The 22,009-nt window shown below is 46.1% G+C and overlaps 1 protein-coding gene across 12 annotated transcripts in view; it reads right to left on the bottom strand.

The window, feature by feature from the left end:
* Positions 1–13,557: 13,557 nt before the first annotated feature.
* Positions 13,558–22,009, bottom strand: part of CEP192 (centrosomal protein 192) — a 104,577-nt gene continuing 96,125 nt past the window's right edge. For 2 of the 12 annotated variants that reach the window (XM_028480407.2, XM_028480410.2), the window contains exon 44: positions 17,454–17,848. In XM_028480407.2, the coding sequence (XP_028336208.1) occupies positions 17,710–17,848 (139 nt within the window). In that variant the 3' untranslated portion in view covers positions 17,454–17,709. Of the gene's footprint in view, positions 17,253–17,452; positions 17,849–22,009 lie in introns of those variants that run through there. The other 10 variants (XM_024120821.3, XM_055080326.1, XR_003677247.2 and 7 more) reach the window with 9 other exon arrangements.

The raw sequence follows: 22,009 nt of genomic DNA, 5'->3' as shown, positions 1-22,009 counted from the left end.
CACTGGCCGAGGTGCACAGTAGGGCTGCAGGGCCCTTAGTGGGACGGATGAATCCTCCTATCCCCACCTAGTCAGCCCCTTCCCAGACGGGGAGTTCAGGTGGATTCTTCCCACTGCGACCCTTTCTCCTTGGAGGACCTACATCTCTCCTAGGAAGGCCTTTGGGACTTAAAACTCCACTTGAGGGCGGACAGTATACGTGTTGTCTTCCAGAAGTACTAGCATTCACACTGGTCAACCTGACCGTGTTTGATAGGGGTTTGGTTACTGCCACAGCATACGGGCATTTTAACCCAGCTTTATTACAGCCACCAAAATTAGACAAATTAATTGCCAAAATTAACCCCCCTGCAGACATATCAAAATATACCAATCTGGTGTTTCAGGCAGGATATAACAGAAGGGCAGCTAATTAAAGCAGTTAATTTTCAATGTCTCCCCCTCCCCGCCAAAAGTTGACCAGCTCATGCTTCCATAATATCAGAGAAAATAATCTTTTGAAATCTACATTAATTTATCAGTAACTTTTTAGTTAGTGAAATGTTAGCTTAATTCAACTTCCTTTAAACAGTCCTCAGCTGTCCTCAGCTCTGATGGTAAATGCTGTGTAGGATTTGATCAGTGCTCATAGGTGATACAATATTAACTACCATTTATCGTGCCAGGCCCTGTGCTAGGAATTTTACGGAGATTATCTAATTCAATCCTCAGGACAACTGTGGCAGCTAGTACTTCCCCATTACACAGATGAGAAAGTTGAGGCTGTGAAAGATTGAGTAACTTGTCTCCAGACCACAAAATCCCGAACTGGCTATGCACAGTGCGGGAGCTGAACCATACTGCCACCTACAGCCGCGCTGACATCCCTCCTGCTCAGCTCAGCCCAGCTCCCAGGGAATCCCAGGCCCCAGTCAAATGAGTGTCTACAGCAGTGGGACAGCTTTGAATCTGGCCTCCACGGAAAACTTCTTTAAATGAGAAGTGAGCTGATCAGTGCTTAATACAGGTAATCTGAATCTTGACAAGCATCTACATGCTAGCTTATATTTAATGTGCCAACTAACAGCAGCTATGGGGTTGGAGAAACTGTTTTCTTGCCCTCTTGAGGTCAACAGAGAAATGGCGTTTTCCTTCTAAACCTGAAACTGCCCATGGACAGTGGAGAAAATGTTTTTTCCAAGAACAGGAAATAATTTGTTCTTCTATTTCACTTGGGCATGATTCCCTTGTGTACGATTTAACCCTCTTAAATTGAGACCCGAATTTTACATCTTAGCCTCAGCTTTACCATTTATGATGAATCTTAATTCATTCTGCATTCCCATTTCTTGCTGTCTTCCCTAATTTATAACTAGAAACTGCAGGTCTCTGTTTCTATTTCTGGAAAACAGCTATGGGAGGAACGCTGTCCTCGTATTCGTTCTGCATTTCAGCGGCCCCCTCCCACAGCCCTGCACACACACACACACTCGCCACAGCAGTGGCAGAGACAGAGGCGTCTGGATGCACGTTTGCTCTCTGTAAAATCCGTCAGCTCACCTGACCATTAGTAACCTCCCGTGCTCATGCCAAGGGCCCAGGCAGAGGCCAGGAGAGCAGCACTTGCTTCTGCTCCGAAGAGTGGAGCACATGTGTCCGTGGTGGCCAGAACTGCACCTGCTGCTTAGGAAGGGCCCCAGAGAGATCGGGGAAATGAATGGAGCCTCGTATTGCGATGGACAAGAAATAATATTGAGGTAAAATATCACTAAACTGGGTGGAAATCAACTGAAAATGGTTTCAAGGAGTGGGATGTGAGAAACATTCTTTCTCAGTATAAATCCACTGCAGTTTACCTGTTGTCCATTAAATCCCGACTGTACTTAGTCTACAGAAGAAGGTCAGTCATCCAAGGAGACAAAAATACAAGGGTAACCATAAGCAAATGTTGAAAAAAGATTCTGAGGGCCCCAACCGACCGCAAGATAAATGTGAATCGGAGAATATAATTCGGTTATTTGGATCTCATGTATAACATTTGGATGGGACTTAAGCTATCCAAAAAAGATCCACCCTACTCGTTGTACCTTTTAATTTAATAAGAAATGGAGAAGGAGTGAGAGATGCTTGCATTGAGGGTAATTCTGCTGGGGAAGTGAAACCTCATCCAGATAAATACACGGGACAGGACATGGATGAGCTCAGCTCCAGGAGGGAGGCCTCTGTCCCGTGTGTCTCAGCCGTGTCACGGGCACATTTTGTTGTGTTGTCTGCACCGTCAAACTGTCTCAGTGTCCAATCTGTAAACTGTAGATAACAATTCCCTTCTCACCTGATCTGCTGTGAGGTTGGCCATGTCCGCATCTCCATGCAAATACCTCCTCTGGGATCTGGCTGCCCCCACTGCTCCAGGACGCACAAACCTCACTCCCCCCTCTATGAGTGTAGATTTAAAATCACCAAAGACAGAAAGGAAAATATTTTGCAGGTGACTTCTGCTTTCAGCCTTGCTGCAATACTCTCCTTGGGCCAAACAAAAAACATCTGTTCTCTCTCTTTGAAGGGGAGTGGGTATAGGAAAAGGAAGCATACGGCAAGTAAAAGATGTAAACAATCACCTCGAAGACTGTCCATCCAGATGCACTTAGGTGTGGCTGCTACGCATCAGTTATCAAAAATGATGGAACAACTCCTGAGCGATGAACGTTATTTTCAAACCATCTGCAGATAGTAAAGTGTAGTGAAGTTTCCTTGGTCTGTTAAAGCCACAACAGTTCACAGCTTCTGCCTCCTCTGGTGCCGTGGTGACCCCCACCCACTTCCCCCATGCCCCGCAGAGCCCCTCAGGGCTGGCTGGTACCTTGCTGAGTTTGGGGCCTGCTCTCCGTTGCAGTGACCAGCAGCTGGGTAGAAGGTGGCTGCTACAGCCCCACCCTAGCACACTGCTTTCTGACACACGGTCAGTCAGTGGGGTACAAATGGTCAGTGAGTTCAGTGTTCAGCACAGAACCTGGCCCAAAATGTCCTCAGTAACTATCAGCTTCCTTCACCCTTTCTCATCCTTGCCAGCAGGGACAGCCTCTCCGGTGACTTTGTACTGGGTCAACTTAGCCACAGGGGTCCGTGCTCCCCGGAATTCCCTTCCTTGGGGTTGCAAGTGTTGAAATAAATTTCTAGGCCGAAGATGCAGACACTCATGCCTGGGGTGACCTGCCAGCACACCGAAACGTAGATGACTTTCATGTCCTACAAGCGCTCGTTTGACCAGAAATGCAAGGCATCCAGCCAGCCGTCCCCAGATGCACCACTAGCTCTGGGCCTCTTCACCCCAAACAAGGTGGGCTCTGCAGCCCCCACTGATTGCGTGCTTCCTCTTTGTCTCTTCTTTGTTCTCTATTCTTTACCCTGTGAGAGCTTCTTGCCTTCTGCCCCATTTTGCAATTTCAAAGGTCCACTTCATAAAACATTAAAGTTTGTTTGTATTACCTGAATTGTCCTCTTTAGTCTTTTTCTAAGGCAGGTTAGGGATGCCATAGAGAAGTTGTGGGCGACGCGGAAGGAGGGGTCGAGCAGTGGCCAGGACCTGCCAGGAACGCAGGGCGCCAGGCACCAAGCAGCCTGCACACCCCTGACCTGCTCTCCCTGTGTCCCCTCGTCCCCTTGTCTTGGGTCAGGGATGCGTTCACAGCCCCGTGGCGAAGGGCGCCAGTACCTTCTGCCGGTCGCCTGTGTCCTTTAGGCTGAAGGGACAAAAGACAGACAGGGTTTGTTTGCTCTGTGGGCCCAAGTGGTGCTGTGAGTGCCAGTCTATCCCTGCCCCCCCATCACAGCCAGTTTTCCTGCCCACCTGCCAGGCCTGCCAGGCCCTGATTCAGTGCCCTTCCGTGCGCTGCTCACTACCACTACTGCCCGTAGTAAGTACTGACTCCGTGTCACTTACAAATGTTCTGTTTTTGTGATCCAACCCTGACCGACACAGAATCGTGGGCCAGGGTATCTCCCCGTCTCAGCCAGAGATCAACTGTTTGTGGAGAACATAACCCCCAATCTAGCTTCTTTAAGGACAGGTGTCCCCCACAAACAGTCAAACTATTTGAAAGGTACTTTACAAAAGAAGGTACGAAATAGCCAGTAAACACATGAAAGGTACTCTCTCATTAGGGAAATGTAAATTAAAGCCATAATGAAAGGTTTTAAATGACTGCAAAGTTTAATCCAAGGAGACTGATTAACAGGAAACAAAAATAAATTAATCTCTCCTTCTGACCTTTCAGGTGTCAGTAAACTGATTGGAAAGTTTCTTGGGCAAACTCCCCCACGTTCCCGTCATCACTGGGCATGAACAGCTGCCCTTCTGAAGCAGTCCTAAAATTCGTCTTAGTCCTATAAATACTCAGGACAGGGTGAATTGTAGGCTGAGAGGTTCATATTTCAATGGCTGACAGCATATTATTTACAGTATATCAAAGTATCAGTGGGAAATCAAAGTAGAAGTTGGGAATTCTGGTAACAGTCTTTGTTGTACAAGAGGAAGAAATAGGTCCATTATGTTAAAATAATTCTGTGCCGATGCCATCTGTTGAGCACAGAGTCACCCCGACCAGAAGTTACATACTTATTTCATCCTTAAAAGCAAACCTTGGATCTCACGTATATTAAATGATGTGTCAAATCACACGACCACCACGTCCAGGGTGCTGGGCCCCGGTCCTTCTGCCACACCACGGCTGGAAGACACTCGTCCACAGTGGCCGCCCATCCTGGCCTCTCCAACGCTGGGGTATCACTTTCCCCTCACACACACACACGTAGCATAATGTTATTGGAAGAAAAAGCAGTTAAAACCCATAAAATAACTTGCTGCTGAAACCACTATGGATGCTTCAGTATTGGTCATTCACAACAAGCAGTGTCTGACTCCAGATCGGGGCCAGGAGCAGGAACATCTTCTAAGTCCATCATTTTAGAGCCAGGGCTGCAAGTCCAGTCCCTCCAGAGTCATTTGCCCTCACCACCCCCCCTTCCCCATCCTCACCTCCTAGAGTCAGGCATGGACAGGGCCCGGCGACTGCAGACGGAGCAAGGAGCCCATGGCAGAGGATCTGAAGCATCCCCCACCCTGGGGTCGTCCCCACCTCCCTCCCCGTCACCCCTCCCCTCATAACCACCACCACTGCCATATACTTTCCCTCCGCTGTATCAAGGGGGAAAGTCTGAAGACCAACAATAATAATAAAGATACCTAAGCTGTAGGAGTATCAGTTTTTCCACCCAGCAAACTTCGTGACTGCCTCCTATGAGCAGAGGTCAAATCCTCAAAACATGTCTCATTGGACCTCCATTATTTTAAAGGGTAAAAGTAGGAAGATTTCACCTAAAGATTTCAAATTTCTGCTTCTCCGGAGAAATGCGAAGACCTAGCTCCTCAGCCTGGCATTCCCAGCGGCGGCAGGGCCAGAGCTGACCACTGCTGCCCTGTGGGTGGGGTTCCCCACCCCCCAATCTCCTGCCCGGTTTTAAACGAGGGAGTGATGTGCAATGATTCGGGTTTTATTTTTCTGAGTTTTAAGTTTCCCCGGCTGGATTGTGGACTTAGTTTGGATGGAAACTCAGGTGGCTACATCCAGAATCCGAGTGCTCCTCAGCAGCACCCCCCATCTCCCTCGTCCAAGCCACCGACTCTCCCACCAGCGGCTCCAAACCTCCCCCTCCTCTCTGTGCTCAGTCCCCATGGGCAGCCTGACCAGGCCATACCAGGAGCTCCGGGGGCTCCCATCTCCCTGGGACCCAACCCAAAGTCCTGCCCCCAGCCCGCCACCCCGGCCCCTGGCTCCGGAGCCAGGCTGCTCTTGCCCAGTCCCCTCTCTTGTTCCCCTGGCCCCCTCACCCCCCTTGTGTTGTACTCTTCACACAGTCGCCCCAACACAGAGGTTGGTTTGCTGTCAGCTGCCCCAGATGCCCAGGAACTGGCACCATCCGGGCTCAGGCTGCTGGGTGGGGCCGGGGCCAGGGGGATGTGGCCGAGTGTTTGAGAGCCACCAGGAGAGGGGCCGACACATGGCCGGGCCAGGTCACTGTGAGAGGCCCAGGCAGGGAGGCTGGAGCTCAGGCCCAGCTGGTGGACACTGGGCGGGAAGCACGAGCTACACGGATGCCCGAGGGCTTACTATGCCACTCCAAGGTCCTTCTGATTGGATGCAGGGCGTGAGAGGAGCCCCAGGGTGATGCCAGGACCTCACCGCCGCTCCCCCCGCATCCAGAGTGCAGCCCCAAAGCTGCTCAGCTTAGAGGAGGGTCAGGAGCTCGAGCTGCTGGCCCAGGAGACCCTGTGGCCTTTAACAAAGTGAAGATTTTCTTTCTCTGAACTCTGTGGGCAGGCTTTTTTGACAGAAACCAATTCAAATCCTTGATGTGTCCACAACAACTTTGTGTAGGGCAGCAGGATGGGATCTGGAGAGTGATGCAAAAGGAGGACGAGGCCCCCAGGCAGCCTGGTGGGGGCACTGACATTTGGGGGCTTCTAGAAGAGTCAGCACAGTAGGACCATAAAGATGTTCCTTCACACGGTCCTGAGGATGTGTTGCACTGGATGTGGAAAGAGATTAAAAATGAAAGCAAAGCTTGTCTCACAAAGCAGGCTGGGAGTGAGGGGAAGGGCCAGAGCAGAGGCTAGCACAGCCCTGGCCATGGCGATGTCCAGACACAGAGGTCATCGTGGCGTGGATGTCAGACCAGCCCCCCCGCAGTGAAGCCAAGGATGCTCTGCAAGCGACCCGCCTGCAGCATAAAATACCTGAGAGTCCTCCTCGATTAAGCCAGGGAGGAGGAGAGAAGCTGGAAAAAGCTTTACGTTTTCAGAGATTAAATCCTTCCCATAGACCACAGAAGACAGCCCAATGACAGGAAAATTTCATTTTAATGGCCACTTGGGTTGAATATTGTCACTGTTGCCTGCAAGTAATTCTGTTTTACTGTGTGAGTTAAGCCCTCTGCTCTTACAGACAAGGGTCCCTTCTGCCAATGAGCCGTGACTTGAGGCTGTGTAATTGGTGTAAATGTGTTGTAATTAATTTAAAAATTAAATTTGCTTTAAAAGTTGACTTTGGACTTCCCTGGTGGCGCAGTGTTTAAGAATCTACCTGCCAATGCAGGGGACACAGGTTCAAGCCCTGGTTCAGGAAGATCCTACAGGCCACGGAGCAACTAAGCCCATGTGCCACAACTACTGAGCCTGTGCTCTAGAGCCTGTGAACCACAACTACTGAGCCTGTGTGCCACAGCTACTGAAGCCCACGTGCCTAGACCCCATGCTCCACAACAAGAGAAGCTACTGCAATGAGACGCCCGCGCACCGCAACAAAGAGTAGCCCCCCTCGCCGCAACTAGAGAAAGCCCGTGTACAGCAAGACTCACACAACCAAAAGTAAATAAATTAATTTAAAAAAGAAGTAAAGAAGGGTATGATGCCATTGTCATATCAAATAGAAAATACCAATAAACAGATAGAAATTATACATTAAAAAAAGCAGCCAAATGGAAATTCTAGAGTTGAAAAGTACAATAACTGAAATGAAACTTTCACTGGAGGGGCTTAATGGTAGATTTGAGCTGGCAAAACAGAGAATTAGCAAACTTGAAAGTAGATTGATAGAGATTAGTAATCTGAAGAATGGAGAGAAAAAAAATGAGGAAAAATGAACAGAGCCTAGGAAGAATATGGGACATCATTAAGCAAACCACATATGCATAATGGGAGTATCAGAAAGAGTGGAAAATATATGAAGAAATAAAGAGCTGAAAATTTCCAAATGTATTTAAAAAAAAAAACACTAAACTCCCAGGAAACTCAACAAACTCCAAGTAGGATAAGCTCAAAGAGATCCACAAACTGACACATTATAGCAAGAATGATGAAAGTCAAAAACAAGGAGAAAATATTGAAAGCAGCCAGAGAAAAGTGACTCTTCACTTACAAGGGAGCCCCAATGAGATCGACAGCTAACTTATCAGCAGAAACAATGGAGGCCGGAGGAAGTGAGATAACATAGTCAAAGGGCTCAAAAGGAAAACTGTCAACCAAGAATTCTATGTCCAGCAAAGCTATCCTTCAGAACTGATGATGAAATAGGACATTTCCAGATAAACAAAAACTGAGAGAATTTGTTGCAGCTGACCCACCTTACAAGAAATAATAAAATAATTTCTTCAGACTAAAAGCAAGTGACCCCAGTCAGAAATTCAAATCCACAATGTGAATAAACCTTGAAAACATTATGTTAAATGGAAAAAGCCTGACACAAAAGGTCACATATTGCATGATGCTGTTTTAAAACGTATCCAACGTAGGTAAATTCATGGAAACAGAAAGCATATTGGTAGTTTCCAGGAGCTGATGGAAGGGAAGAAGAGTAACTGCTTAGTAAGTACAGTGTTTTCTTCTGGAAAGATGAAAATAGTTTGGAACTAGATAGAGGTAATGGTTGCACAACATTGAATGTGCCAAATGCCACTAAATTGTTCCCTTTAAAATGGCTAATCTTGGGGCTTCCCTGGTGGCGCAGTGGTTGCGCGTCCGCCTGCCGATGCAGGGGAACCGGGTTCGTGCCCCGGTCTGGGAGGATCCACATACCGCGGAGCGGCTGGGCCCGTGAGCCATGGCCGCTGGGCCTGCGCGTCCGGAGCCTGTGCTCCGCAACGGGAGAGGCCACGGCAGAGGGAGGCCCGCATACCACAAAAAAAATAATAATAAAAATAAATAAATAAATAAAATAAAATGGCTAATCTTACGTTATGTAAATTTCATCTCAACAAGAAAATTGAAGTAAAATTTTTAAAAAGTAGAGAAAAAAACACAGAGATGAACATGATGAAAAGTAATATGAAGGAAAAAAGAAAGGAGATCCAATCTATAGATTACAAGTTTAAGAAAGAAAACTCAGTATTGTTTAAAAACTCATTTCTCTGGGATTTTTAAAATGTAAGTTCACTTTTTAATTTAATATTTCAGACATACCAAAAAAATATAGAGAATATAATAAGGGCATACATACTATCACATGGTCATGTTTGTTTCAGAGCTTTTTCTTGAGAAATGAAATGTACAACCTCCCTTTGACCCCTCTCTTATTCGAGGCCCCTTCCTCCCTTCCTAGAGACAACTCTTAGCCTGAAGGTAATTGTCAAGAGTTATGAAGAATCTGAAATTTTACCCCATTTGTAAGCTGATAATATCGCCTGTTACAGTTTCTTGGATGCTGGCAGAAGGCATGCTACTCCAGGGTCAGAGATAAGGGACCATTCATTGTCCACAGCAATAGCAGTATTAGCATTTTTGCACCAATATTCTGAGCCCCAATTCTCACAGGGCCATGCCAAGAGGGCCAGATGGCACCTGCCAGCACAGTGGGCTGTGTTACAGGAGAGGAGCTGAAGGAGACACATCTCTGTCTGGCAAGTCTGTTACCTACATGAACATCCTTCTAAAGATAGTGCAGAACACAAGGCAGGCAGGGCCTCACCTGCAAGATGTGCTGACATGTAGAAGGTCAGAGAACTGTCTCTGGACATCAGTCCGTTCCTCTCCATCCAGGTTTTTATACCTATGCTGCATATAAACATATTCTGAAACTATATACATGCTTATATGGCTTTGTATGTTTCTAAACTTTATATAAATGCTATCATAGTGTACATTTGACCTTTTCACTCACACGGTCAAAATTTATTCAAGTTGACACATCGTTTTAGTTCATTTATTTTAACTGGTAATAGTATTTCACTATGTGAATAGATCACATTCTTCTTGATGACATTTAAGAGTTCCCATTTTGGGGGCCTTCCCTGGTGGCGCAGTGGTTGAGAGTCCGCCTGCCGATGCAGGGGACACGGGTTCGTGCCCCGGTCCGGGAAGATCCCACATGCCGCGGAGCGGCTGGGCCCGTGAGCCATGGCTGCTCAGCCTGCGCGTCCGGAGCCTGTGCTCCACAACGGGAGAGGCCACAACAGTGAGAGGCCCGCATACCGCAAACAAACAAACAAAAAAAGAGTTCCCATTTTTTTCCACTCTTACTCCATTACTACAATCAACATCCTTGCTAACGTCTCTTTAGACACAGGTGGGAGACTTCTTACTGTTTAGACACTCAGTATATAGACATTTAGAATGGGATTGCTGGGTCTTAAGTTATGTTCATCTTCAATTTTTGGTTGCTTTTTTCTAAGCAGAACCTTGATGAAATTACATTTCTAGTGGCCATCTGTGTGCCTTCCTACCGGCAGCCCCATCTCCTTTTTGGATATTCTTTCATCATGCCTGCTGCTGGAGATCTTCCCCTCCCACCCCATTCACCATGGGGGTGACACTTACCCCAGGTGAGGCAAATCAGATACTCCCATGGGGCTTACATGCGGGTTTAAAAGTGGACACAAATGGACGTCCAGTTCATCACAGAAGGGGCAGGTCTGCTGGGCCCCAGCTGTGTTCCCTGTGCCCAGGCGCCCCATCTGTGTCCAAGCCTAGTTCTGGCTCCGCCATCGAGAACATGCACCAACAAAGCCCCCCCTGTGTTGAGTGCGGCGTGGAGTCCAGTTGCTGGCAAATGAGAACCCTTGTTGATTGATTTTGGGGAAAGCAGAGAGGTAAGGAAGGAAAAAGAAAGAGGAAGAGTGAGGAGCAAGAGAAGAGAGGAGGAGAATCAACACAACTTTTGCTTTTTTTTTTATTCAGAGAGCAAACTTTGCCAAGTAAGCAGGAAAAACGTCTCTTCAGCACTATTAGAAAAGGTTTACTGGCAAAGTTTTAAAACATGTAAAAGGATAATAAAAACAAAGCAATTACAATGTACTGCCTACCAAATAATAGGCCATGTAGCTTATTTTGCAAAAAGATTGTTGCCTCTGGTTATGAGTTTTTTTCCCAAACAAATATCAATACTACAATAGTTTTTACATAAAACTTAATAACTCTTTTTCCTTTGTTTCCTAATGTAAATTGCTTATGTGACTCCATTAGTAAATAGATTTTTGGTTAAAGAAAAGTAAAGTACCTTAATGTGTTCTATAAAAAGGAACTAAATGATGTGAGGAAATAGCAGAAAGAGACTTCTTCCTTACAGAAACCAAGATTGCTGCATAACAAAGTACTCTAAAACATTATTTTGTGCACATTTGCGTGGGCCAGGAATCTGGGGAGCGCTCAGCCAGGATGACCCAGGTGCAGGACGGTTTCTTGCTCACCTGTTGGCACTGCAGGGCCTGTGGCCTCTCTCTCCCGACAGGGCTCTTAACCTCCAGAGCTTCTCACAGTAGGATACTTTCAGGATACTGTATTTGCGTCTCTTACGTGGTATTAACATACATACATATATGTATATGTATACATACATATAGCTATATGTAATGGTGCTTTCATTTTTATAAAATAGACTCCCAAAGGTTGATTGCTGGGTGAAAGGATTTTAATTTTTCGTAGGTATTTGTAGATTACATCCCCCCAAAGTTTTAGCAGTTGCACTCCTACCAGCAAAGTAAGGATGTTTCTTATTCGTTTTAACTTTTGTCAGTTTGATGAGTTTAAAAAAATGGTATTGGACTTCCCTGGTGGCGCAGTGGTTGAGAGTCCACCTGCCGATGCAGGGGACACGGGTTCGTGCCCCGGTCCGGGAAGATCCCACATGCCGCGTAGCGGCTGGGCCCGTGAGCTGTGGCCGCTGAGCCTGCGCGTCCGGAGCCTGCGCTCCGCAACGGGAGAGGCCACAACAGTGAGAGGCCCGCGTACCGGGAAAAAAAAAAAAGGTATTTATTACTATAATTCGCATTTCCATACCAATTTCCAACAATTCACTCACCAGCAATGTCGGGATGCATGACACATTTTAATTTTCAATCTCATGGATTAAAAAAGAGTATTTCATTCTTGCTTTCATTTGCATTTTCTCAACCAATTTTCAGATGTCTACTAGCCATCTAAAATTATCATTCTGTGAAATGTCTATTTATGTTCTTTTATCCACATTTCTATTGGATTGCCTTTCCCTACTAATTTATAGGATTTCTAGCACTCGGGGTGCTAGAAATAAAGTGTTGTAAACGTCTTTGCCCAACATATGGTTTGTCTCTTGTCTTTATTTATGGTGTCTTTTTGCTGTTCAATATGTTAAACTTGTGTGTTAAAATACATCTGTTTGGAAGATGGAAAAGCCCTGGAGATGGATGGTGGTGATGGCTGCACGACAATGTGAATGTGCTTAATGCCACTGAATTGTACACTTAAAAACGCTAAGATGGTAAATTTTATGTTGTGCATATTTTACAAAAATTAAAAGAAATTCATCTGACTTTCCCTTATAACTTCTGGGTTTCCTTTCCTGCTTAGGAAGTTCACTCCCATCCAAAGTTACAGACACATAAAATCTAACATAGTTTAATCTTATAGTTTTAATTTTTACATTAAAATTTTCAATCCATCTGGAATTTATTTGTAAATATGGTATGAGGTAGTGGTACTCTAGCTGTTTGTCAATTATACCATTTTGATATTTCTCTTTATTTCCATTACTACATCTATTTTTCTGGCTTTATTTTTATGTAATAACTAGAAATTGCTTTTTCTACCAAAGTCAACAAGTTATTTTCTCTGAGCAGACTATGAGATTTCTATAATTGATAGGATTTCTAATCACTCTTCTTAGGGAAATAAACAAACACATACATACATACATAAATACATAAATTAAATCATGCCCAGTGATTTAGATAATTAACTTGCACTATGTAATAACTAGAAATTGCTTTTTCTACCAAAGTCAACAAGTTATTTTCTCTGAGCAGACTATGAGATTTCTATAATTGATAGGATTTCTAATCACTCTTCTTAGGGAAATAAACAAACACATACATACATACATAAATTAAATCATGCCCAGTGAAGTTATCCTTTAGATAATTAACTTGCACTCTTCTAAACAGATGATGAAGAGTATTTTCCTAAAAGTCTGCACTTACGTAACCAAAATGAAGTTGAATTTTGCCAATGAATGATAAAACAAAATGAGTGTTGAGTCTTGAATTATTTACTTTCACTAACTTACAACAGATCAATTTTTATATTGTACATATAACATAATCACTCTTGAATATTAGCCTCATGTTTTAATTTTCTTCATTTCATATTTTAACACAACAAGCTTAGAATTAAAATAATACCTCAACTGTAGGCGTGTGGCCATGGCACACGTGTCCCATGTCTCTTTCCAGGGGCGCCACTGCCAATGAGCTAAGAGTGCTTTGGGCATTTTCAGTGGACAAGGCTGGAAATATGGATTTTTTAAAAATCACGAGTGCAAGCTAATATTTTTGATTTAAATTTAACTTCAAAGGGACTTAATATCTTGACTTATCTTTGAATTATAACATCACATTTGTCTTCTACTAAAAACCTTGGTTGCTAACAACCTCAATCTATTTGCTTTATCCTGATATGTATGTGTATATATAGAAATTTAAAAATATACTTAAACCTATAAAATACAGAAATACATATTTATGCTATATATTTTATATAAAATATTAAAATGGGCTCTCTTCATGTCCAGTGACTTCAGTGTAGAAACAGGCAACCCTCTTAGTGGCTTTAACATCGACATTAAATAACAAAGGGGAAAGCAAACTTGTAGTGGGACCGAGTGACCCCAAGTGAACAGAAGGCACAGGGCTGGTTAACCCTCCTCCTCCCAGAGGCAGGGCAGGCACGGGCGGCAGCCCTACAGGTGAGGCTGACGGGAAACCTGCAGACCTCAGACCCGCTGGCATCTCCCCCACAAAGGCTCCCTGGGGGACCGGCCCTGCTTCCTGGACACCAAACTGAAACACACGTCACAGCAAAGCCAAGGAGGAGCATCTGCTGAGAGGCTGCGACACCTGTAAGGACCTCGAGGGTCTCCACGCCCGAGCTTCTTCAGAAGGAAAGGTAGAACTTTACTGCGAGCTGTCATTTCAAAACCTTCTGAGAAAGACTACTGTCAATACCCTAATTAATAAGTGACAGATTCCATTAAGTTTACTGAACATTGGCAGAAAAAGTGATGTTCGGATTTTTAAATCTCTTATTAAAACAATTCCTTTGTTATGTTTACCTCTTTAAAACATTTTTTATTACAAAAATAGTTAATAGTTGAACCTGGTGGGAAGTGGAGACAGTCCAGTGGAAGGCAGGCCTCCTCCCACCTCAGGGCAAGGTTGTGAGGACAAAGCCCAGGGGGCCCGGGTGTCACCCTCTGCCTGCCACTCCCAGAGCCATCTGCCGTCCACGTTTGGTGTCCACGGGAAGGTAGGTCCCCTCCACAGGGGTCTCCTCAGGGCTCAGCTGCAGGGGACCCCGAGAAAGTGGCCTTGGGCAGGTCCACCCTCTTTGCTGGAGGCTCCCAAAAGAAGCGGGGGAAGGGTGGCTCCTGGCAGCCACCCGTTGCACCTGCCTAGGTGGGCTCTGCCCCCAGAGTCAGAGCCAGCACACATTAGACCAGACGCAATTACTCACTTACTAGAGTAGGAAAAGTTAAAGTTTGCTAACGTTGTTTTGGCAAGAATGTAGAAAAACAGGCAGGAGACAAATCAGCAATGTCCACTCAAATTATACTGCCCCTGCCCTGCCTTCCACCCACTGTCCATGCTGCAGTGCTCTACCCGACAGGTGTCCTTGGAAATACATGAAGTGACAGCTGCAGATGGAGAGTTTTAGTGTCACTGTTTGCAGCAGAAAAAGACTGAAATGGCCAATGTGTCCATTAAGACTCCCAGTTTGTCATTTGTCTTTTGATTTTGGTTATGCTTTTTCCATCCAGAAAATTTTAATTTGTATGTGGTTGAGTTGATCTCTTCCTTATATGACTGCCAGTTTTTATTCCAAGATTAGAAATTAATAACTGAAATTGTTTTCCATATTTTCTCCTGGGACTTTTATATTTTCATTGTTAACCTATGATTCACCCGGAAGCTAATCTGGGATAACCCATCTTTTCCCCACTGAGGTGCCACTTTTACCTTGCACTGAATTTCTGTATGTATTTGGGGATTTCGGATCCATCCTGCACATGCTAGTCTCAACCGGCTACTTGCAGTCCTGTCGTTAGGATCTCAAGGGGTATTCGTGCTACAGAGGAGCACCCGGCAGCCATGTGGGCATGCTACCCCCTGCCCAAACCTGCTGTAACCTCCAGTGAGATTTTAAAGTTTTCTTCACGTAAATTTTACAAATTTCTTTATACATTTATTCATAGGGGTTTTACTTTTTCCATTACTATTTTCTTATATAGAAAAACTGTTGATTTTTGTGTATCAGTTATGTAATCCAGTCACATTACCGAATGCTTTTTATGATCTTTAAAGGAAACCCTCTCGGAATCCCAGGTCGACAATTACATCACTGTCCTGTGCGTTTCACCTCCTCTCTACCTCACTGGCCACTGGGCAGCCCCCAGGGCCGTGCCTCATACAGCAGTGGGCTGAGCAGTCCCCGCCTGCTCCTGACCAGTCCTTCCAGCGTTTCTCCATTCGCACAACCTGCTTTTGACTTGAGACATAAAAACATTATTGTGTGAAGCAATCTGTCATCCATTTGTAAGACAGTATATTATCCATATGCTCTTGATATTTCCATGGAAATACTTAAGACACAGAAGCTCAGTGGATGCATCCGCTTGTTCAAGGCATGAACCCTCTCTCCCACACCCCCGTACTTTACCCACTGAGGCCTCAGAGGTGAACCGCCTTCAGCACAGCTGCCCGTCAGTCGGATGGGGACCTTCCCCGAGCACCTGGAAGGCAGGTAGGGAAGGTGCCCCATGGAGGGGCAGCGCTGGGAGGTGCCCCTCCCCCCACCGAGCAGGACAGGCCTGTGGAAGCACAAGGGAGCGGGGACCAGGCCAAGGAGGAGGATCCGAGCTGGCCCGGCTCCGGTGGCACACGGGCCTCCCCTGAGTTTAGGAAGATGGTTCCAGAGAAGCTGACGCAGAGTCGCCCTTGCGCCCGAAAGCACAAGGGCAATGGTGGCAGCTGTGGGTGGCGCCCTGGCATCCGGCATGGCGGGGTCTGCATCGTGCCTGCTGGCCTCACAGCTCTCAGGGAGCAAGTCTCACATGCAGCCAAGTCCACAAGGTGGCATTTCCCCAGGCTGATCCCACAGAACAGCGATTTTGTGCGTCACCCCAAACGCAGGGAGAACGTCCTCAGGCGAGCGGTGTGGGGCTTCCCACCGACCTGAGGGCAGGTCAGCACAACAGTGGCCCCGGGCCTGGGTCAGGCTTGCTCATGGAGCAAACACACAGTCACCTCCACATGCGTCTGTGCATCTTCTGGGGTCAGCACCGGGCGCAGGAGAAGTAACGGTTATAACACCCCTGGGAGGATCGTGTTTCCAGCCGCACTCTCACCACTGGCCTCTCCTCACCTCGTGTCACAGCCCGTGCTGCTCCAAGGTTGTGCCTGCCCCTGCGGGGCGTCCCCGCCTCACCCCTTGCGTCTGCACGAGCGTCCACGGGGGTCGGAGACGGGGACACGGCCCAGCGCTCAGTGGGCTCAGGGCGCAGTTAAAGACTTACAGGATCCCCTGTCCCAGATCTTTCCCTGGGCATGAAATTAAAAATCTAAAGAGGAAACAAAACAGGGAAGTGTCCACTTTAGAAGAGTGGACACTGAAGGAGAGCTGACACTGAAGGAGAGCAGTTTTAATCACAGAGGGATCAACAGTTGTGGGACTGCCTCTACCCTTCACCTGTGATTACTGACCCATGTGGCAGACGTGTAAGACTGTCTTAAATCTGTGCTCAGGAAGGAGAGTGTTTCTCTGTCGCGGTTGTAAATGCTGGGGGTTAGAGCCCTCCTGGCAGTTCTGCACACCCTCTGAGGTCCTCCTGCTCCATCGTTACTACCCGGCTGCGACCCCCACCCTGCTGCACAACCACTCACCAGCAATGGCCACAGAGCAACTAATACGCACGTCTCTCCTGGTAGAACCAGGGAATGTCACAGCAGGAAAGCGCTGTCCCCTCGGGCGGCTCACTGCCCTCACTCCCTGTCCCCCGGGTCCCTCTGGTACCTGACAGCAGTGCCCTTCTACACCGGATTCTGGAGTTGTCCCGTCCAGCTTTAATTTGAATAAACGCTCTCTTAAAATATACCATCAACCTCTCCAATGTCTGCACAGAACGTGGAGCCTGCCCCACTCCGGAGAAAGACAATTTCTTTGAAAGGAAGCTTTCCTTTCTACTCTGGGCAATTAGCTAAAAGACAAAGGAACGGAGAAGGAATTTCTTAAGGGAAACAGAACTGTAATGGAGGAGAAAAGTCACAGAACAGACCAAGGAGCTTGGAAATAATTAGCAGAATAAAGTGATATTCTAATGTCTACATGACAGCATATGAAACAAATTCAATGGAAATTAAGTTTATTTCTGGATATACCAACTAAAATATATGCCATATTTATTCAGAATATCATAATCAATGCAAAAATAGAACCCTCTTCTCCCCTGTAAAAGTTAAATACAATACTGTAGGATAGTTACATGATTATTTTAGTCAGGTCTTCAGTATTAGCTTCTCAAAAGAACAAATCTATAGTTATAGACATCCAATTTATCATACAAAATATATACAAAGGCATAACTGAAGTATAGAAAAAAATGAAGTTACCAAAATATAACTTATGTCATTTACTTTACACAAAGTGGACTCTAGTTAACTTTTCCCAAGAGCTTCACCAATGAGTCGGACGGCAACACTCTTGCCTTCGTCGGTTTGAACAACGAGCAAAGCTTCAAACTTGCCCACGGACCTGGGCTTGAACTGCACAGGCATGTTGATGTAGTGCTGGGCTCTGCAGAGAGAAAGGGGTGTCAACACCGAGGCCACAGCACATGGAGACCCTCCAGCCTCATGACGCCTGGCAGAGAGCGAACACGGTCAAGGAAGCAGGAGCCAAGAGGCCCAGGGCCTGGGTGCTGCATCTGTAGAAGCAGGAGGCCACCGGCCCCTGAAAGGTCAGGGAGCACGTGTCACCGACCGCCCCCGTGGCAGCCGGACCAACATTTACAGGGCTGGTGGGTTTTGCTCCAAATTTCATATGAAACCTTCCTAAAGTCTTCTTGAAAATTTATTTTCAGATTCTATCGAGGCAGGTAATGAATGCCCTGTGCTTAAAAGTAGTACATTGAGGGGAGGGGTTGTTTTTGCTCATAAAACGAGGTCCCAAAAGCTTCAGAAATACACCTTTATTCCCCGGGAATGAGACAAAGGCACTTTCCCACACCTGTGTGATGTCACCAACTTTCTGTCTTAATCGTTTCTGAGTGAAACTTTACAGCTTTCAGACTCTCCTCAGAGGGCAGGGGCCCTGCCCTTGATCTCAACCAGACGTGTTCACGATCAGCCATTGGATCTGACCTGTGCTTTTGTTTCCAGCATGTTTCCTGATGAACCCAGCACAGTGGGCTAGAAGTTCAGAAAACAGTCTAAGTATTTCAAAGTCCTTTTCCTGCATGTAACTGATAACGCAGAATACACATATTTAAAGTCTGGGTCATTTTCCCCCAATGCATTTACCTCATTTCCCCACATCAAAGTTAAGGTGCCTTTAAAAAAACTGGTACCTTTCTACAGCACTGACAAAGGACAATTTTCTCTTTCATGGTAGCATCTCAATCCTTAGAATGACGTAGTACAATCTGCCAACTTAAGAGGCTTTTTAACTTATGAATTACTAAAAGCATTAAAATACCCCAAATAAATCTCTAGAAGATCCCATTATTAACATGGAATAAAGAACCCCATATTTAACTGAGGAAGGGTTTTGAAAAACATATTTTGACAAACATGTATCCCCTGCTTTAGATTTACAGACACTGAATAAATGGGGGGTGCAACTTAAAAAGAACCACGGATTCACACAACTCCAGCACCAGCAGTCCGGCGAAGCAGTGACGGTGCTGTTACCAAGAGGGCTTTACACTCTCTCCACACACATGCACACTCACATACACACACACGCACACTCCCACCCCCCCACAGCACACAATCCCACCCCACACACATGCACACACCCACCACACATACACAAGCACACTCACACATACACACACCACACACACTCACGTACACACACAATGATATACACACACCACACACATATAAACACACCGCACACACACACGGGAACACGTAATAGGAAAGCACATAGACACAACGCAGAGACCTAGTTCAAAACCTCCTACCATCCAATGATGAATTTTGCAGCAGAGGCCCCAGAGCAAGCAGCAGGAGGTACAGAGGCAGGGCTGGCAGGGTGCCCGGAACCCCCTCACCCTTCATGCCCGTGAACCTACAAATTACAGCAACCGTAATTTTTTCTTTTTCTTTAACTTAAAACGAGCACTTTGCTGCTCCCTGGCTTCCCCCTGAAGGACACAGCAGGGCCTGGCTGCTCAGCTGCAGGGGCTGGCTCACCAGGACATGCATGCGCTGCTGTGAGCCCAGCAGACAGGGCCTTAGCTGCAATGTCTTAGCAGAGATTACACTTGAACAAGCAGTTAACAGAGGATGCTTTTGGGGCTAAGTGGGAACACAACAAATTCTTCTTAAAAAGACATGAGAAAGAGATGATCACCTAGAGCCCAAGACAGAACCTTTACCAAAAAACTGCTCATTGATGCTCCTTTTCCATTAGCTCCTTCACAATTTACCGCTTTCCATGGACGACATAAATGTACCCAACACACGCCCTCCCCCAGCACCTCCGCCTAAGGCAAAACCCCCAGGACATGTGGGGCTCCCGCCTACTGATCTGCAGTCAGCTGACAGTCCCCACCACACGAGGACAGCCCGGGAGAGGGGCCTCCTGGGAGGGCAGACCTGTGGTGATGGAAGCCGCACTACTACTCGGGGAGTGGGGTTCACAGATCCCAGGGCAGGCGGCCCCTGAGGAAGAGAACATGACCACGGGGGACAGGGAGGGGCTCCCCAGGAGCCTCGGAACAGACTGTCTACCCACCGAGGCCAGCGCTGCCATACCAGCTACCTACAGCTCACGAGCCCGTCCAGGGTCCAATGGTCTCATTCTTGGGACAGGTACAAAGCCCTCCGCGCCTGCACTGACAGCAGCCCCTGCCCCAGTTTGCGGGAGAATTCTCAGGTGAGCTATGGGAGCAAACCGCTACTTCTCCGAAATAGAAAGTCATTCTTACATAAGAAAAACCCAGCTTTCCAACCTTCCTTTATGTAAGACTTAAGACTTAAGCCTACGGACATGTCATGAGAGAAGAGTTTTCTATGACTTAGAGTTTACTTCACCTGGGTGAACAGATCAAAGTTACTGCTTTGCACGCATGGTTTTCTTATTCATATTTCATAAAGTTTATACTGAGTTGCTAATTATTAAAGTTGATGCTGGAATCTGTAACATTACATATTTATCCTAAGTTCCATAATGAAATGCACCAGAATAACTTAAGTATCCACTACCAATAAAGTATAAAATTAACTTATTTAAATTTCTTTTCAAAGTATAAAAAGTTAAAAACATTTTAAAGTAATAACATGTTTGAAGAGTATACGCAAACAAAATGTATCTTGTGATGCTATTTTAAATGCCAGCTTATGTAAACTGCCCAAATTTTGCTTAATCACAAAATATTTTCTCATGTTTCTAAGTTCTCTTAGATGTTGTGACATGACCTAAGCTGCACAGAAAAGCAGTGAGTGTCTAATTCAGGACAGCTTAAAATGTTCTAGCACTGGAATGGCAAGTCACCAAGTTGAATTCTATAAAAATGATTACTTTTAGAGGGCTTCCCTGGTGGTGCAGTGGTTGAGAATCTGCCTGCCAATGCAGTGGACACGGGTTCGAGCTCTGGTCTGGGAAGATCCCACATGCCGTGGAGCAACTGGGCCCATGAGCCACAGCTACTGAGCCTGCGCGTCTGGAGCCTGCACGTCTGGAACCTGTGCTCCGCCACAAGAGAGGCCACGATAGGGAGAGGCCCGCGCACCGCGATGAAGAGTGGCCCCCGCTCGCCGCACTAGAGAAAGCCCTCACACAGAAACGAAGACCCAACACAGCCAAAAATAAATTTATTTAAAAAAAAAGTCTACTTTTAGATTACTAGAATAAACACATTTTATATTTTAAAATTGGTTTTTAGACAAGCTGAAACTAAGCACAACGCCATCTCATTTATAAAGGTTCCTCGTTAGGAATGCTTTAAGCATCACGCCTGTCGCGTCAACAGCACTGCAGAGAGCTGTGCGTGAGGAGGAGGAAGTGCTGTTGGGACACGAGATGGGCACCCAGGCACACGAGGAAGAAGGACGCTACCTGCTGGTCACAGGGGTAGGAGGAGGAAACTGAAGGTGGCCATTATGAAAATACTGACATGTTAACTGTCAAAATTACATTTTAGCTTAGGTGGCGTGGTCTCCTGTGAAGGTCTAACAGCTCATTGGCGACCACAAACTGCCTGTGGGCCTCACTCAGCTGGCTGGTCCCTACAGCCCTGCTAGGCCAGAGGCTGCCGCATGTACTGCTATTGGGATCGAACACAAACAGGTTCCTTTGCTACAAAGGATCAAGAAGGAGCTGATTTACAAATTTCAGCTAAAATATAATTAAATTTTAAAAAATCTGTGAAAGCAAATTAAGCAAAGAACATAACATCAGAAGAGAATTTGAAACTACAGTGTATTTAGTGATGAAAGTTGGAAAAGGAATGTTTATCTCCAGATAAGTTGACTGCATCATCCTTCAGCCACAAAATGGGCAAGTGACATAAAGCCAAGTAATTTAACAAGCTATTATAAGTAATGAGTCCTTACCAAAACTGTAGATGAGCTGAATGCAAACACTGTTTTTTAAAAAGCTGTTTGGCTCTTCAAGGGAATTTTTTTTTTTTTTTTTTTTTTTTTTTGGGGTACGCGGCCCTCTCACTGTTGCGGCCTCTCCCGTTGCGGAGCGCAGGCTCCGGACGCGCAGGCTCAGTGGCCATGG

Source organism: Physeter macrocephalus, chromosome 19 (genome assembly GCF_002837175.3).
Source record: "Physeter macrocephalus isolate SW-GA chromosome 19, ASM283717v5, whole genome shotgun sequence".
In the NCBI taxonomy this organism is placed as follows: domain Eukaryota; kingdom Metazoa; phylum Chordata; class Mammalia; order Artiodactyla; family Physeteridae; genus Physeter; species Physeter macrocephalus.
This window is presented reverse-complemented; position numbering and strand designations above follow the sequence as displayed.